The 19,387-nt window shown below is 41.8% G+C and overlaps 1 protein-coding gene across 2 annotated transcripts; it reads right to left on the bottom strand.

Moving 5' to 3' along the window:
* Positions 1 to 3,535: 3,535 nt before the first annotated feature.
* Positions 3,536 to 18,635, bottom strand: traf3 (TNF receptor-associated factor 3). Of its 2 annotated transcripts, none has more exons than XM_016662252.1 (14): positions 18,313 to 18,635; positions 12,286 to 12,445; positions 12,026 to 12,191; positions 11,176 to 11,227; positions 10,969 to 11,073; positions 10,710 to 10,874; positions 10,188 to 10,268; positions 9,071 to 9,145; positions 8,854 to 8,946; positions 8,613 to 8,768; positions 7,265 to 7,439; positions 6,832 to 7,175; positions 4,689 to 4,880; positions 3,536 to 4,590 (listed from the first exon to the last, which is right to left on the bottom strand). In XM_016662252.1, the coding sequence occupies exons 2-14, from the start codon at positions 12,431 to 12,433 to the stop codon at positions 4,555 to 4,557; spliced, it is 1,788 nt and encodes a 595-aa protein (XP_016517738.1). In that variant the 5' UTR covers positions 12,434 to 12,445; positions 18,313 to 18,635; the 3' UTR covers positions 3,536 to 4,554. The 2 variants fall into 2 exon arrangements, with proteins under 2 accessions (XP_016517738.1, XP_007574979.1); XM_007574917.2 differs by having other exon boundaries at positions 8,628 to 8,768; positions 18,313 to 18,633.
* Positions 18,636 to 19,387: the final 752 nt, after the last annotated feature.

A 19,387-nucleotide genomic window follows, 5' to 3' on the forward strand; every position in this document is an offset into this window, starting at 1 on the left:
GTGGTGCATAGAAACTGAATGCTGCTTCTCCTCGTTTGGTTCTGGTTCTGGGGATGCAAAGCAGACCAGAACCAGAAGATCTCAGAGGTCTAGACGGTTGGTACAGCAATAACAGATCTTTAATGTATTGTGGTGCTAAACCGTTCAGTGATTTATAAACTAACAACAGAATCCAGGACACCTGCCTCGATTACTACGGTCTTTGCAAAATCATCCCTTTAATCTGAATTTTTCTTCCATGTGCAGCCAGGTGCTTTGTTATATTCTACAAAGAACCTTGTAGGACGTAACAAGGTGCTGTCTGTCAGGACACCGGCCATTGAGGACTGGAGATGGACACCCAGGATTTCCAAGGTTCCCATCAACTCTGACCATATTCTCTGTTTCTACCATCTGCTTTATCTATTGTTAACATTAACTATAATTCTGTGTTTCTTTATTTTCCAGTAAAGCACTTCTGAATTAGCATGTACCAATGATGCTACATGTATAAACTTGCTTTGCCTTACTGAGGACAACATTCCTTCAACATCATGTCATCCCCTCCGTCTTTCACCACTGGGATAGTGTTACGGTTAGGAACAGAGAAATGTTCCTGACACTCTATATATATATAATGTCACATTCAACAGATTCTAGACTTTGTGTTTTACTCTAAGTGGTGAGAAAAAAACAAAAATCCTTTTGTCCAAGACATTTCATATTTCATGAGAACTCAAAGGCAGAACTCCCGGAACGTTGTCATAGATCCCTCTTACTTTAACATTTGTATACAATAGTTGTTGGACACTGAGCAAGAGAATCTTCTGCCCAGAATATGTCTAAAGCAAAAACTGGAACAATTCCCAAACCAGAGCCCCCTGCACTCCACACCCATCCATTTTCTTTGCACCCTTGTCCCTCAGTGGGGTTGGGAGGGGTGCTGGTGCCTATCTCCAGCTAACGTTCCAGGCAAGAGGCGGAGTACACCCTGGACAGGTCTCCAGGCAACACAGAGACAGACAGGACAAACAACCATGCACACACACTCACACCTAGGGGCAATTTAGAGAGAAAGACTGGGGCTGGGAATTGAACCCAGAACCTGCTTGCTGCAAGGCAACAGCTGCCACAACAACTGCGCCACTGTGCAGCCCACTCCACATCCAGTGTTTTGCATTTATGTTGATTCTTCTAACATCCATTCCCTCACTTTCTGCATTATTTATCACTTCTTACCAGTGACTCAACATTTCAACATATGTTGTGCTGTGTATAAGACCAGAGAAATGCTTGTAAATACTTCACTTATTACAGTTAGCAGACATAGACTTTTTTATTACCCTGATTTATCCCTAGATAAACTGGGTCTTTCCATTGAAACACAGTTGTGTTCAAAATAATGAGTACATTTTAAACCTCTTAGAGCATTATTTATTCCCTTTGGGAACGCTGACCAGTTTACTCCAAATTGAAATATCAGGAAAACATTTATTAGATAAACCAAAAGAAAAAAAGGAAAAGAAAACATTAAACTGCTCAAATAGTTCACCAGACAAACTCAGCATTTTTCTTCACAAACATTTTCTGTACGGATGGAAAATGTTTAAAAATGTAGATTTTTGTGTGAATCACTGAACAAATATCCATTTATTCATTGTTCCTGAGAAAAGCATCCGTGGTGCACAGAGCTGACCCACTTCTGACACCAGTCAGCAGGTATTTAGCAGGTTCCCCAACCCTGGTCCTGAAGGCACACTGCCCTGCATGTTTCAGGTCAGAGACAGTCCTGTACACTTGAGTTAAATGGTGAAACTGCGTCTTGAGCAGTTTCTACAGAGCTCTGCTAATGTAAGCTGAAGCAGAGGAAACATCTAAAAGTTGCAGGACACCGGCTCGAGAAAGATTTGAGACAAGTGCTTTTGACATTTCTCTGCTTCTATACACCAGATTAAGATGATTACTGTTCATCAAATGCCTGTTAATAAGTCATCAATTGAAGTCAGGTGTGCTGAAGCAGAAAAACGCCTAAAACATGCAGGGCGGTATGCCTGGAGGATCCAGGCTGGAACTATATACAGCCTCTCTAAATTTCTTTGTCTTGCGTAAGAAACAGAATGTTTGATGTCACACCACAGGTATTGTTCTTTTTAAAGGTTCAAGGATTGGGGTAGTTGCTCAGTAATTATCCATGATTCCTAGTATGTGATTCTTATGCCCGATACCAAAGAATGAGTAATGTCCCCATGTCAGGATGCATGACAGTGTACTGTGGCTTAAATTCAGGGTTTTGGGGCCGTCCAACACTTTGCAGGAGCTTGAGCCCAGTAGAAGATGTCACTCCATTTCTCTTTAGGCCAGTTAGTGTGTTTGGCAAATGTAACATCTTTAGCACATCTTTTTTTCAGCAATGAAACTTTGTGAAGTTCTTATCCACAGTTAGAGTTTACACAACCTTTTCTAATCATCAACACAGTTTAATGTTAGTTGTTTTTTATTTTGGTACTTTGATCCAATTAAAAGATTTTCATTTTCTTCCACATCTTTCTGGCTTTGCATTCCATTTGAAGTATTTAAGATAATGTCTGTGTCCATAATTTTCTGTTTCAAATAAACTTTTTAATCAAACTCCATGGTTCTTCTGGACCTAATTTACACCAAAAGGAACGCATTAAAACCAACATGTACAATATCTGTAGCTTTAAACCTAAAATATATCACAATTCTTTGGGAACTAACAACCTGGCTGAACATCTCACTATACTGTTGTGTGACTCAGTTCTGCTGTTAATTATTCTTATCAGTAGAGGGAGCTACTGGAGATAAATATTTGTTATATGTAGTGTATTTTAAATAAACTATTATTTATTTCTATAGATATTTAATTTCCCTTAGGGATGAATAAAGTATTTTTGAATTTGAAAACATTTGAAGACTCAAATACTTTTGAGTCTTCAAATGTTCTGACGAGTCTACATAAATGTTTGTTATCCAAAATAATTCATTTGATGATGCTAAGTACTTCTGTCACCACTAAGTGGATTGGATCATGTTCTAGATCAGGGGTGTCCAAAGTGGGTCCTGGAGGCCCGGCATCCTGCATGTTTTAGTTCTGTCCCTGGTGGTAGTAACAACCTTTTCAGCTTGTCAATGTTCCTCTTAGGCCTTCTAATGAGCCATCATTTGATCCAGGTGCGTTAAACCAGGGAGAGAACTAAAACATGCAGGATGCCGGCCCTCCAGGACCCACTTTGGACACCCCTGTTCTAGATGTTTGGGATGTGTGAAAAATAGAAAAAACTCTTTGTTCAGCAGTAAACAGATCAAAAGTTAGTGCTGGACCTGGGCTACCAGCCACCATGACATGCTCCATCCTCTCTCTGAACCAGAACAACTTAAGACGATCAGACATTTTGATCTGTTTCACTGCGAAACAGAAAACCCCCGGGGCGTTTTCAGAGGAAAGCCTGAAAATGAACGTTTTTAAAGTCCATCCTCAATCCTTACTAACATGCATATTTTACTGAACTTCACACATGACAAAGATTGTTCTTCTGTTGTTTTTTTTTTAAATTATTTTTATTTTTACACTTCAACAAACATTAAAACTGTGCAAATGTATGGAGACAGTTGGATGAATTTTTGCCAACACTGGAAAACTCACAGGAGCCACAGAGGAGGTCCAGCTGGAAGCTCCGGCAGGAACTCAGCTCCGTCTGGTCCCTGGAATACTCTGGACTCCTTTGGACGGTTCTGGTTCAGCTCAGTGGTGATGCTGTGGACCCTTGTAGACTTTTAGAGGGAGTGGCAGTCAGCCTGGGCAGAGAGCCTCTGCACTCTACAGAAATGCTTCACTGTTGAAGTTCAGTATTTTCTGCTGACAGGATGTTTTCCTCCCCTGCACAAAGTTCTACAGGTTGGCTCTGGACCGCAGCTCAAACCCAACTACCCTGTCAGTTTGATTGTATAAAATAAAAATCCTCCAGCCAACCTGTTTCACCCTGACTCAGAGCCGCTGAGCCAGATGACATACAAGGTGGCCATGATGAGACATGCTAGGCTGGCTGAAAATAGTTAGTGAAAAAAAACTACTTAGAATATTAGGTTAAAAAAACTAGTGCTAGTGTGACATCAGCTAGTTAGCCTGATAGAACCAGTCTGATGAAGACCTCCTGTCACTTCACCACTCAGTTTATGGCACCGGTTCTGATCCAGTGGTGCTGGTCTGAACTGTAACTGGCACATTTCCCAGCATGACCCAGTAGGCAAGTATGAAACAGGAAGTCAGGCGCAGCGCGCGTCAGGGGCGAGCCACACCAATGCCCTCACTGTGACGGGCACGTCGGTTCTGGGTAAGGTCACCGCGGTGACGTCGTAACAGATCAATTCACACACAACCAAGACACACACACAGCTCTGCAGTCCATATAGCAACCAGAAGACAAAGCGCGCTCTGATTGGCTGCTTCCTGTCCTCCAGCCTGACCGGCCTCCAGCTCCACTGATCCTTCCCATTAGTCTTGGCGGTGCAGATCTTGCACTGATGAAGTGATGTTAGACGAAGAAGTTCCTAACATCAGGGGTCAGGAAGGTCGGACGTATCCACGGTGACCTGTGGATCAACAGAATCGACTCAAATACGTTCAGCAGTCAGTAATCGTGCGTCGCCTTGGCGAAGACACTGCAGGTTCAACAGAAGCGACGGCCCACCTTGATGAAGATGGTGTCATCTTTGATGTAGCTGCCCGTCTCCAGGACGCTCTGAGCCACGAACAGAGGGCAGCCGGAGGCGATGTTCATCTCAGCCGTGGGGCGCCTGAAGCTGCTGCTGTGAGGATCGGGCTTGAAGGCGTCACCCAGGTGCTTCCTGGAAGGAGTCTGGTCCATCAGCATCAGAGTCACCTAACACACACACACACACACATTAAACAGTGAGCTTATTCTGTAAACACACACAGAAAGCTCACTGCGACTGCCGGACATCAACAAACGGTTCCGCTTACCAATCTTTGGACAATTCCACAGTTGTAGAAAAGTGCAACTTACTCAGTGGGGACATAAACTGAACACAAATTGTGTTTACTTTAAAAAGCTGTCATAAAAAATAATGTCTTGAGATGTGGAAAATATAAAACAATGTATGGAAGTAAAAATTTGTAAATACTATTCTTTATAGTTGGATTTAATTTGTATGCCTGTCCAATAAGGAAGGAGGAGGGAGAAATGATACAGGGAAGGAACACAAGACTGGATAACAGACAGAAGAAAGTAAGAAAAGAAAAGAACAAGGAGGAAAAGTAGAAATTATGCAAGGAAGTAAGAAAGGACTGGCACAAAGAAACAGAAAAAAACAGACAGGAGTCCAGCACAAGAAGGATACATTTTAGATTTGGGAACACAAATATCTTTCTATTCTCATCCTTGGTGATGGTTAAATTCAGCAGTCCACACTTGTGGTAATGTGCTATTTTTTCATTCGGCACTTCAGCTATCTTTGAGACCTCGTAGCACACTTAGCTTCCCCTAAATCAGGGGTGTCCAAAGTGGGTCCTGGAGGGCCAGCATCCTGCATGTTTTAGTTCTCTCCCTGGTTTAACGCACCTGGATCAAATGACGCCTCATTAGAAGGTCTAAGATGAACAGTTGACTTGCTGAAAAGGTTGTTACCACCACCAGGGAGAGAACTAAAACGAGCAGGATGTCGGCCCTCGAGGACCGACTTTGGGCACCCCTGCCCTAAATTAAATGTTCCGTATAAATTCTAATTTATTTGGATGATTTTTTTTTTTTACTTTCAATTGAATGAAGTTATAAGTCTCATTCTAAATATTGTGTTGAAATTTTTATCAACTGTTACTACATTTATATTTATGCTCTTATTTTGAAGTGAGTGCAGCAGTTTTGTTTCCTCTCCTCACGTTCTCCCTCTTTTTCCCTTCCCAATAACTTTATTAAAAAAACACACCCACATACAGGAACAAAATAAAACACATACAGTATACAAAAAATAAACATACATACAATAATGTCAAAATATATTTGGCACTCAAGTGTTGTAGTCTTTCAAGGGCAGAAATAATTTGAATTCAAGATTAGCATTAGCTAACCAAATGCTAAACATGGTATTTAGCATTAGCTCCTGCTAAGTACTCTGTTGGTGTAGTGCTTTGGTACTAGTGGAACTAATATATCTGACTAGTGCTTCAGGGTTGGGAAATAACGTTTTACTTTTCCCACCACTGGTTAAATCAAATTTCTTATTTGTCCAAAGCACACAGACGGTTGGAGGGACCGGCTCTGGCTGGAACAAGCAGTATCTCCTCTAATGTTCATAATAAATGTCCAGGCAGGAATAACCCGAACCACAAACTATCACGCAAAGTTTTAAAATTTTGACTACAGTAAAGAGAGTTACATCTTCAATTTTTCCCCAAAGAAGAAAAAAAAGGGATTTTTCTGTTTTTTGTGCTTTTTAAAGAAAATTTTGAATCACCTAAAATTGGTGTCGGATTTTGACAAATTTTGCAACCAGAACAAAGTCTCTGATTGGTGCAGCTTTAGCAACCAGACCTGTTGATAATGAGAACTGTTGACAAAAAAATAAATTCTACAGAGAATCACAATTCCTAGTCCTGGAATTGTGGAAAAGAAACCTTATAGAATTGTTTTGAATAAACAATTCACATAATTTAAACAGAATCTCCAGACCGTTTGAATAGAAAGATTGGTCTCTGAATCCAAAATCACTTCTGAATCAAATTGTGACCCAGAAACAAATCCAACTGTTAGACACTGAAAGACTTCCAACTGTAGTAGACCTGCATATTAAAAACATAGAGAATACAGACAGTACCTTCTGCTTGAAGGGCCAGGGCAGCAGGGCATCGTACTCGCCCTTCATCACCACAAAGAACAGCGACAGGTGCGTCCCCTTGCCCATGCCGTCTCCATTGAGGTAAACCCGAGCGCACATCTTGTATCCAAAATATCCGGTATAAAACGGCTGTGAGTACAGTGACAGCGTCTTTCCTGCCACCGCTTCCTGTTTCCGTCTCTTGTAGTCCCGGATTTTCCAGATTAGAGTCCCATTGTAGCTAGCTGTCTCCAGTACCTGAAACCTCAGGTCCATGTCAGCCAACCGGATTTCATGGACGCTCAGCATGTCGTCGTGCCGATTGAGCTGAGTTTCCAAAGACGCTGGAAAGAGAGAGGAAATATCTCCATCAAGTTCGATTACCTGGTCAAAAACCTTCAGCTAGCCACTGAAACCCAGCGCATCGACTAACCGAGGGTGTGAGTGGATCCGGACCCGCTCCGTCCCCCCTGCTCCAAGGTGGCCAGCCGTGTCCGAACATTGTCCACCGTTCCTCGTAAGGTTTCCACTTCTTCTCTTAGTCGACGCAGTGAACCAAGCTCTATCTCCAACGCCATCAGCGTCTCTGAATGCGAGCTCATCATTTTCTAGGGAAACACAGAGAGGCTCCGATGTTTCAGTCTGCAGGACACAGAAAGCCTCAACACAATCCAACAACGAGACTCCTGGGCCATCCGATCCCAGTAAATTCTCAGGCACACCCAACTGTTGCATTCAGCCCTACTGGCTTGAGACTCGCTGTCAGCAATATTTTATGTGATGTAATTATGTGTTTCATTGTCTGTGAAGTCTTCATGGTGACATGATTGTTGGTGATCTAAAAAACATTGGGTTATTACCCTCAGAGAAAGGATTAGAGAAAAGTGGGATTAGGATTTCTGGGAAATGCCTCCTGAGAGAGCAAATCAGCTGTGAAACTGGCAAAGGATCCGGTCCACCCTCATCATCTCCTCTGAGCCTGCGCTGCCTCAGCCCTGCAATAAACTCCTCCAGGATCTGCTTCCAGTTTAGAAGGCATTTTAAAGTCCCACCAATGCTTCCCAGGTTCTGTTAGTTGGTTTTAAATTGCTCAGGGTGAGTTGTGTTGGAAATGTATGCAGATGCAGAAGGAAGCAACTAGGGGCACACAGATCCACTTTTTTTTACTTCCGATACCGATATCAGAGGTTTAGTATCGACCGATACCGATCTGATACAGAAAAACAGCTGGATTTAATTAAAATGTTTATTTTTTTAAACGCAGACATAAATGTTCTGAATTACTCATTTATTTGCTAATTCTGCACCAGAACAGCAAACTGAAATGCACCAATAGCTTCAGTAGCTTGTCAAATATGGAAAAACAACTTTAATTTGCTCAGTCACAGCAGTTAGGAGTAGAATAGCCAATGTAACAAAAAGAATAAATTGTGACTAAGTTTTAGTCAAATTTAGTCACAATTTGACTAAAACAGGTTGACTACTTTGGTCAAAATGTAAAAAAAAAAACTGTAACAACTCAAATGGTTCAATTATGAATTCTAATCATAATGTAAAAATAAATAATAAAGCATGATGTCACTCAGACTACAAAGCATAGAACTAGACTGAATAGATCTACCCTTATGGGAGGGGGCACAATGTCACTGATACCCAATCTAGAATTTTTCTCCAATATCAGGACCGATACAGATATTGATATCGGATCAGTACATCTCTAGTTGTACATCCAAGGTTGCCTTAATGTAGTGACCCTAAATATAAAAAAGGGTTCATCTTACCCCGTCCTCCCCTACCTGCAGGTTGGCCAGCTTCTGCTCCGTCTGCCGGTTCTTTTCCCGCAGCTCTTCATTCTGGCTCTCCAGCTCCGACAGTCGGCTGTTGAGAGCAGGAAGCACCTTACACCGCTCCATTAGCTCTTCCTTTACGTTGTCCACCTTTAACCACAAACGCTCTTCAGTCAAACCTTACTCAATCCACTCAATCTGGCCTTGATTGCCCCCATTTAGTTGCTATGGTTACCTTGTTCTCCAACAAGCAGTTCCCTTTGACCATCATTCTTAGATGCTCAGCTACAAAGGTCGAGTCATGCTGCCTCATTTCTTGATTTAAGCCCTAAGGCACAGGAAACACGGCGCATGACACATACACAACAAGGTGATAGAGAAAGCTCATGTGAGAGATCAATGCTGGAAGACTAATGATGAGAGAAGAAGAAGAGAACATGAACAGGAGTCACCTTGAAGGTGCAGCCGTAGCGGTGGAACAGACAGCTGACCTGGGCTTTGGGACAGTCGTGCTGGTGGCTGGTCAGCTGAAACAACACAAACATTCAATGAACCAATGGATCCCTTCAAAACCAGCTGTGGTTCCAATTCTGCACAATTTGACCTTAAAATTGTGCAAAATTGGAATTACAAAAAAAATGTTGGCTTAATGGAAACACAATTTCTAAAATGAAGATAAAAAGTTTTTGCGCTAAATGAGGCGGTTTTTCGGCTCCATCAAAATTTGTGTATTTCCAAAAACTGCAATGGAAGCACTTTTTTCACTTCACATGATTCACATGGCCAACAACTGGATGTCACTGCTGGTGGAAAAGACAAAGATGATGACGGAGGATGATGGTGTCCCGTCTTTTTAAATAACTTATTGCATGAACAAATTTATTCAAAAACCTTTTTTAAAAAGGTTTTTGGGCTGTAGTGTCCTTTATTTGTAAGTGCTAAGACAGGAAAGTAGGTGAAGAGAGAGGGAGGACATGTGGCAAAGGTCACCAGGCCAGAAATTGAACCTGTGACGATGACCAAGGCCTTCCCATGTGGGCTGCACATAAACCCTGCACCACCACAGCAACCCATTCATGTGTGATTTTAAATGACAAAAATTATTTTTACGCATACGGCTACGTATGCGGCATTTGGGGGAAACTGTATTTGGCGATTTTACAGAAGAGTGATGGATTCAACAGGTTCAAATGACACACAACCTTTTATTAACTGTGTGATGCTGTGAGAGCTCTGGTGGAGCCGGCTGCACACTGTTCAAATAAAACCAAAAACAAATCGTCATCATCCTGCTACCACTTCCTGTTGTCGTCTACGTTATTTCCGCCAGTAGTAACATCTGTTTATCGATCATGTGACTTGTGTGATGCAAAACAAGTGTTTCTATTGCAGTTGAGCGTAATTCATTTATTTTGATACAGCTGAAAAACCAAAGCAAAGACTTTCAAACTTTGCATGTTTGTTTTCATAATTTCAAATTTGCGCAATTTTATGGTTAAGGAAAATGCAGCCACAATATGTCGCTGTGCTTGGAGGGGCCACAAGAGGGCAGCAGAGAGGCTTCAGTACCTCACTCCGGGGCAGGGAAGAGAAGGAGCAGTGGTTGGGACAGGACACAGGGAACGACGGACACACAGTCTCCTTGTGTTTCTGAAAAACAGTTTCATAAAACATTTTAATGCAGCCGGTCCTACAGGACACCAGCAGCTAATAGAATGTTTCCAAATAAAATCTGAAAAGTGTGGCCTGTGTTTCTAGTCAAGTCCCTTTATTTTCTGACAGCCATATATGTGACAATTCATGACAAAAGTAGAAATAAGTCACCACAACAAAAACAGATGAAAAACAAATAAAATCCACCAGTTTTTGAGAAGATAATGAGTTTAGTTTTTTTTCTTTTATGTTTGTCACCGATACCCAGTCCAGAGCTTTTTAAACATCTGGGCTGATACAGATATTAATATCGGGTTGCTGCAGCTCCTGACCACTGAAGCAGAGCGGTGCTTCCTGATCTCACCTCAGAGCATATCGCCTAACGACTACTGCGCAACGACAGCCACACTTCTCACCGGTTTAAAACGCCTTGCTTACCTGAAGGTCAGTCAAAGGCATCTTGGTCATGCAAAATTCACAAGTGCTCTCTCTGTGTTTACATTTCCACGCTAGGTGCTCAGGAATCTCCTTCCTCATCATCCTCTCTTTACATTTCCCCAGTGGACAAGGAACCTCGAAGAACGGACACACATTCAGGTGGTCCTGGAGACAGAGAGGCGGGACAGGCCGTGTGTACAACACATACTGCACCATCGGGCGAAAGGCACAGTGGAACCGTAATGGAGTGTGTGCTCACAGGTATCTGCTGCAGACTCATTTGCTCCTGACAGCCATTAGCTTTACTCCGACAGAAGACCTTCAGCGCCATAATCTCTCGATGGCAACAAACATCTCTAAAGATCTGAAACCAATAAAAACAAAAAAAAGACAGGCATTAAGAAACCCTCTTCTGATCAGCCGTTCGTGATGACATGACTCTGCTGAGCCCAGCTTTTCAGCTCACCTTGTCTTTGAACAGAGGCTCCCTGTCAGCCGGACACACTGGGTTTGAGTGACTGCAGGAAGGAAGAGGACAACGTTAGATCCCACTGGAACCGGCAGGGAGGCTGGAGGTGGAGGTGCTGCTGCCGACCCCAAGCTGTCTGTCTGTCTGTCTGTCTGTCTGTCTGTCTGTCTGTCTTATGAATCAGTCGAGTACAGTGTCGACTAAATGACTGAAGGATGTAGGCTTGAAGGAGCAGTGTTTATGTTTTCCAGGCACATAGTGCTATTTTATAACACAACCAAGTAACTATGTTACCGTCAGCTATTAAAAAAAATGCTGCATACATCATATACGACTTAAAAGAAATTTGACTTCAAAATTTAACGTTTTGAAATTGGATGTCTGTCTCTTTAAAAACTCCACCTTTAAGAGGTCAGCACAACATGACTCCTCTATTAACCCTTTAACAATGTTTTCACCAGCACTGCACTGAGAAGTAGCTCCTATAATGAGCTCAGGAGATGAACAGTTCCACCGGGTGTTTGCTAATTGCTGCTGGCTAGTCTGAAGGAGCTCAGTGAGGGAGAGTTGCTCTGTGCAGTGGAAGCTCTGAAGCTTGGAAACCGCAGCTCTGAGGAGGAGCTTCGTCCTCGAAGACGGAGCTAGGCCCACTCAGGCATTTTGAACAGCTGAACGGTTGCCATGGAGATTAAAGGATTTCTCAAATAATGCATGAAAGAATCAAAGTAACACTCCAGGTATGTTTTTGACGAGAGGATAACACAATAACATGACGGAAAGTTCAAAAAAGTTTATTTTACATCATACTGCCCCTTTAAGGTTCTGAATAACAATCTGCCCTGCTCACCTGAGGATGTCGTTGATGCAGCTCTGACAGAAGCGGTGTCCACATTCAGTCTGGCGGGGCTCACACAGGACCCGCCTGCACGCCTCGCAGCAGTATTTGGCCTCTGGCTTCTCAACAAACACATCTCGAAATCCTCCATGAAGAGGCTGGAACCCTGCAGGAGCACCTGAACACACAGAGAGGAGAATTAAAACCAGACCAACACCAGACCAACACCAGACCAAGCCACTACGGCACTACGGCACTTCTGACAGACTTACTTGGTTGAGGAGTGAGATCGCATGGAGGCCAGGGATTGGTTGAGCGGTGGGAGGGTGGTGTGATTGGGAGGGGAGCAACAAGTGAAGGTGCCACCTGCTGGAGGGGTATCTGTACTTCCCTCCCATTAGCACTTCTCCCTGATGACATGACCTGAGGAGGCTTCACAGGCAAACACACAGACAGAAATATGGTTAATCAACATGCTGGACTGAGGTTCAGCAAATCACCAAGGCAACAAGTTACATCTTTGCATGTACTGGAAATATATGTTTTCTATCCTGTGTTATCCTATTCATGTGGCTGGAAACTGATCACATAGTTAATAAGTCTTTGGTGTCATTAGTTACAAATAAAAAAAATTACTTTCCATGAATTTCATGTCTGAAATATTACTATGTCCATTTTATTTGCTCCTGTAGAGTATGTGCAGATTACTTTGAACACTGGGCTGGTAGGAGGGAGAAAAGACACCACAACAAGGTACAGAATCACCATAAGAAGAGAACAGAGAGACCAGAAGATGGGAATGAAGAGGCCATAATCAGGTCAAAATGACCACATTATGAGAATGAAAAAAGACCAAAAGAAGAGAAAAGAGAGACCACAGAAAGAGTACAAGGAAACCACAAATGGGGAATAAAAAGACCACAAGATTAGTATGAAAAGACCAAAAGAAGAGAAAAGGACAAAAAGAAGGGAACAGGAAGGGCACAATGACATCATGAGAAGGGAATAAAGAGGCTGCAAAGAGACCAGAGACAGAGTGTGATATGGAGAACATAGTGAAGAAACAAAGTGACCCAATTTGTGCAGAGACACCCGGACACGTTGAAGGGACTAATACTACGTTTACCTCCAGACTCCCATCTTCACCCAACAACCTCCTCTCTGTGTGAAGGTGGTTGATGGAAGAAGGGCACTATGGGAAATAAACCCCATGAAGCTGCAGGCACTGACCGGGGTTTGGTCAGGTTCTAAAGCTTTGTGCCCATCAGCTCTCTGTCCACAGATATGTTACATACTTCAAAGTGTTTTACCTTCCCAGTGCTGAAGCCCTGGACAGTCCCCTGACCAAATGACTACTGGCCTCTCACTGCAACAGTAATGAAGTGTTCTGACAGGCTGGTGATGTCCACTGCCACTGCAATAGACTCTCACCAGGATGTCTAAAGGCAGAACAACAACCGCCATTACCGAGCTGTGACTCATCAGACGCTCTTTCACCTGAAAAACTGGGTGAGGTTGCCATTTTGGAGCTCCAGCTCCACCTTTAACCCAATCCTCCCACAAACACTGGTGAACCAAACCCTTCAGCCTCTAACTGGAAATTAGACTTCTTGACCCGACAGACCACGGATTGCAAAGATTAACAACTCCCCAACCTCACCCATCAACCTCATCACTGGGTTCCCTCACTGCTCTAGGCACTGCTGACACATGACTACCAAACCCATCATGGTGGCCGGCTGGCAGTGAAGTCTGCAGATGACGCAGCAGTAGCAGGGCTCATTAATGGGAGGAAGGAGTACGCAGAGAGGCAGGAAGTGGATGAAGGCTAATCAACAGCTGTATTTTCTAAGTAGGTTAAAACAAAAAGGTTGGGGTTGGGGCACAACACACTGAACTCCTTCTGCAGGTGTTCCACTGCAGCACAGTGAGGGACTACAGCTGCACAGCAGCAGAGCAACAGGATGGAGGGGAAGTTTACTGAAAGGAAAGATCCACAAAGCTGCTAATCTTTCTTTAATGTGCTTTACATTGCAAATTTTAATTTAGCGCTGAATAGTTAATAATAGTTGTTATTATTATCTTTACAGTAGCACCAGAGACTGGTGTGAATGTGAAAGGCAATACACATGGACATATGTAGGTAGTATTTTAAGTAACTGTGGACCTTTTTGTGTTTTTTTTAGTTTTTGAAATATGTAATATTGCATGATTAGACCAGTCACGATAAAAAATAAATAAAAAAAGCATTTCTGGGTGATAAATTGTCCCAGAAATTATAAATGATAATATTGTTGTTTTGAGACCATTTTAAAGTAACATATTCATAATAACATTGTGATACAAGTTCATCCTCTCAAAAACTAATAAACTGGATTTTAAATATGCAAAATAAAACATGACAACCACAAACAATAAATAAAAAAGGACATTAAAATCCAACACAATCAAAACCACAAATGAATCATGAAGTCTCTGTAGACAAAACTGTCCTTCAAAAAATATTAATCATCGAATGTTTTCCTTATTTTTACAGTTCAAAATAAGACATAGAAGAATAAAGGACATTGGGGAAGGGAAACTCCTTTTCAGATAAATAGTAACCTAAATGTACATACATATTTGAATTATGAATGTGAATATGTTTGAAACGTAAACCAATAAACCAAACTTGAAATTATCAAGCTCGTTTCAGTTTATCATGTGATTAACTGATTAATTGTTTATTGTGACAGGGTTAATCATGCTGGCAACATCGTGGCTTGTTCCCCGTTTGGGGCGTTTTGTTCTTATGAAATAAGAGATTATGGCACCTGATCAAAAAACCAAAGTCACATAACCACCGTTCCTCACAGCAGACTGTGAGCAGATGGTGACAGATCACTTCAAGTGTGCACGAAGAGACATGAAAGAATGTAAGGCAGACATAAAGGTGACCACCAGTGTGGCACCGGGTAGCACCTGGCAGCTGACATGGTTTCTCTTTCTGTTGCTTTTTGATTTTCTTTTTTTAAATATCTGAAGATTCAACAAAGCGGGGTTTTTTTCTTTTTTTTTCTTTTTTTTGTAAAAATCTACAAAACATCAGTAACTTAATTTGTTCTTACCGTAAATTTCCCAGTTCAGATACATTTTCAAGAAAAGCACAGAACAGTAAGGGTGTGTGCAAACGAGTACCATTGAACTCTATAAAACTGACACACACACACACACACACACACACACACACACACGTATACAAACAGTGCACACTTCCTGTCAGGGCTGAACTGTGGGGATGTTAGGGGCTTTTCCATTGATTCCATTAGCAACACAAGCACATTCTATCTCTGTGAGCGTGACACAGTGGCAGAATGAAACTCCAAAATGACCAAAGAAAAGCCTTGAATATTCCTGAGTGTTTCTGGGAGGATTTTTCAGAGAGGTCGTGCAATGATTGTTGCCACTAAAAAATTTGCATTTCATATTAAGAAATGAATTCAAGGGAACGCTGAGGAAGACTCAATAAACTTGCAGAGAGTAACAGAGTTTAGTTTAATCAGACACAACATCATGACTAAGCACTCTGTTTGCACAAAGAGAAACTGGAACGGTTCCTCAGACGGGGTTTTCCTGAACTCAGATCAGCTGTTACAGTCACAAAAGAAAAGCATAGGTGTCTGAATTTGTTAATGAGAACATTGCAGGGGGATCCAGGCCTGATCAGGTTGTCATCACAAACAGATCAATCAATCACGCAAGTCGACCAGTTTGACTCGCCCGTCTTTTCAGAAGTCAGAAGTTAGAAAGTTAGAGACCTTCAAGGTCTGAATGCTGAGCCAAACAAAGCTCCGAAACAACTCACAGCTCAGAGCAGTTATTAATGATACCTGGAGTCCAGAGATGATTTAAGCAACAAGTATCTGGAAATACTATATCTGATTTACTGGTTCAGATAAACATGAGCAAGTTGGGGCGTTATCTAACCCCCTTCCCCCCACAGTAAGGGAAAATAACATAAAGCAGCAGCAATAGAGAAAAAGGCACAAGCAGCTCAACCGTAAGGAACGTGTGTTTCATGTTCACATTTCAAATGGCCAATACCAAGTTACGTGTTTTTCGTCAGGTTTCCTCCCAAAATCACTTTCCTCTTTCCCAAATCTACAACAAATAAAAGAAAGAAACATTTTCTGCAGCTTCTTTGTTAAAGGTTCTAGTGCTGACTAACAGAGTGAAGGCAATCCTCATTTATACAGCAAAACAGGCCACATCAGCTTAGAATTTTATCAATAAACTTGCAGGATTTTTTATTTTTTTTTTGTTTGCGGTACTATTGTGATAGCGATGAAGCAAGTTTTTTTTTTTAGCTAGTCATGTGGCTGTGACTGCTGCATGTCAGCGTTCATAGCACCACAAACACTAATAGTGTTCTTGAAAAACATTCCCATTTGAAACAGTCTTCTTTAGGATGTCACTTAACAACAGAAGTGTCATTTAAACTGCACATAGTGATTGTATTTAATCATACTTTCAAATTTACAGGTATTTATTGATGCTTTTTATGGAGCAAACAGTGGAGCAAATAGTAAAAATAACATTTTCGATAATACAGTCGTTTGTTGTTTTTTTATTAATGGAAATTTATGGAGACAACTATAAATCAAAATTCTTATCATGATGAGAAATTTTTCACGACAAATAATAAACGATTCAATAAGCGCCCACCCCTACACCAAAGCAAACCCTCCTAAACGTTAGCACACAGCGTTTGTAACCCAAAAATACGCTTATAGAATCAGAATTACAGATTTTTCAGCATATCGCATCGCATCACAGCCGAATCAAGGGAAAACTGTCCGCTCTTCAAACATTTCCAAAAATCCACCATGAGACTATGGCCACTGTTTATTATCGAAGCTGCTAAGAAAACATCCAGCATTTCTACAGTCCATTTGATAGATCATTTATGAATCAGATGCCTGAAATTCTCCTAAAATTGAATAATTCATCATTCATCCATCTGTCATTCATTAATTCGTCCAGTCAGATGTTTATGGGTTGAAATACAATGAGAGCGTTAGAACAATAGGTTGTTCTATTGGAATAGCTTTATTCCAATAGATTGGGATAACATTATTCCATTTCCTGCCAGTGACTGGAATTTTATCTCACAAGTCTGTATTCTGTTCCGTCCATCTAAACACTTCCAGACCTGCTTGTATTAACAACAGAAACCTGTCCAGCAGAGCCAATCTGTTCCTCCTGATGGATCGGAGTCATTTCTCAATCAAACCTCTCAAAACCATTCAGTTCAGCGACGCACCGGTCAGGCCTTTCCTGGCCCACAACCGATATTTGGCATTGATCTGCCAATTCTGATTCTTCATTTCAATTGCCTTCACATAAGGAATTAAGACTTTCTGTCAAATCGAACAAACAAAATTAAGGAATTACAAATGTATCCTGTTTGCTTTGCTGGTTGATATGGCTATAAACTGAAAAGGGTGATAGTTATGTTCTTAATGAATTTAACAAATAAGAAAAAAGAAAAGTCAAACTTTTTGCTATTTCTCTTGTCAATAGAGGTAATCGGTGGATTAACCATAAATCGGTTAATCAAACGATTTATGAACGATTAACCGATTCGTCTCTAAAAAAAACACGTCCTTCGCCCGTTGAGGAGCAGCAGTTCACCTCAGCCTGCTGTCATCGGCTCCCTCTGTTCTCTGAAATGAAGCTGTGGAACATCCCTGCTGTTTCTGGGAACAGTTCTGACTTCCAGTCCGTGACTCACAGCAGGTGACATCTTCTGACATCTCATCACTACGAACAGCCGCTCAACAAGCATGCGTTCATCACCCAATAACATGACCTTACAACGCCGACATCTGACCCAGGAGTCATCCTCTCTTCATCCGAGAAGCCTCCACACAGAGAGAGACACACAGTCCAACAGGAAGAATAAATGAAAAACGCCAGCAGGAGACGATCCTTCGCTGGCCCCTCACCGTTTCGCGGTGTTTCGGACACTCATCTCTCACATTACTGATGTATTTGTCAGTTAGAACCAGACAGTGGATGTAAACACACGGACTGCTAATGCTAGCGAGCGCCTAGCTTCTTTAGCGTCGCCGCTGTTCTTGTTAATAAAAGGTCAATTTATCAAATCCATCAGAACACACACTCTCTCACACACAGCCGTTGACTAGGCTGATTATTACTGGTCCGCGAGCCTAAATGTCCCTCCACTCTTAGTGATGTACTGAATGTATGTGTGTGTGTGTCTCTGTGAGTGTGAGTGTGTGTGTGTGTGAACTCACATCAGTCTCCTCGGCAGGCTACAGCTCGGCGGATTCACTGCGGATTCAAACCGTTGCCGTTCCGCTGACGCTGCCGTGGAGCCTCCAGGCTTCAGGCGGACTCCTCATGGTCCAGTTCCGCTCGGCACTCCTCTGGGTTCGGTTTGTACTGTCAGTCCCGGAGAGAGAAGTTACTGGGTCCACCTCAGAGAGCCAGCAGGGAGGCCTGGGCTGATCAGACTGGAAACCCCCTCCGCTGCTTCCGCTCAGGAAATCCCCCAGTTGCCCGACGAGGAGCGTACCGTCAGGGGGCGCAGCTTTCCCGGAGGCTCCAGGGAGAGAAACAAGACTGCACCACAGGGGGCGCTGTTTCTCATTTTCAAATCGAAACGCTTCTTGTTAGACTGTCCAGCACAAGACAATAGTCTAAATGCCGTCTGTGTGTAAGTAATGATTTGGCACATATATGTAAAATATATTTACATAACCTTGAAGAGAACCTTCAAGGTTATGAAGGAACTTTGAAGCAACAAATTACAGAAATTGTGAAAACAAACATAAATAAATGTAATACTGGGGCAAATCAAATTCCACCGATTTTTTTTTACCAGTTTTGATAGCCTTAATGTATACATCTGACCTTAGATATTATTACACTTACATTCTATTAAAAATAAATAAAATGATTTAATAAATTTTTTTCTATTATCAAATTTCAACACAGTCTTAAACTAAATCCATAAATAACATTCTTGACTATTTTAAACTGGTTTTGCTCTTGAATTATTCCACGTATATTTTCAAACCTGATGAAAACTCCTCCAAGTTCTGCTCTGCTCACTTTTAAAAATGCTATAGTAAAATTGCAGTGAAAATTTTTAAAATTACATTTATTGATATGTATAAAACAAAAAGATGCCTTTTAATACATGAACTGCATAAAAAGACATTTCCCCTAACTGCCGTGAAATCAGATACAAAGCATTTTGTGTTCTAAGTCAGTAAGGATTAGCAAAAACCATTTCTATTAACTAAATACCAGAATAATGAGGGATTTGTTTCTGAAAGATGCACATATTGTTTTGGTTTTTAGACG

This window comes from Poecilia formosa, unplaced genomic scaffold, assembly GCF_000485575.1.
Source record: "Poecilia formosa unplaced genomic scaffold, Poecilia_formosa-5.1.2 Scaffold364, whole genome shotgun sequence".
NCBI lineage: Eukaryota > Metazoa > Chordata > Actinopteri > Cyprinodontiformes > Poeciliidae > Poecilia > Poecilia formosa.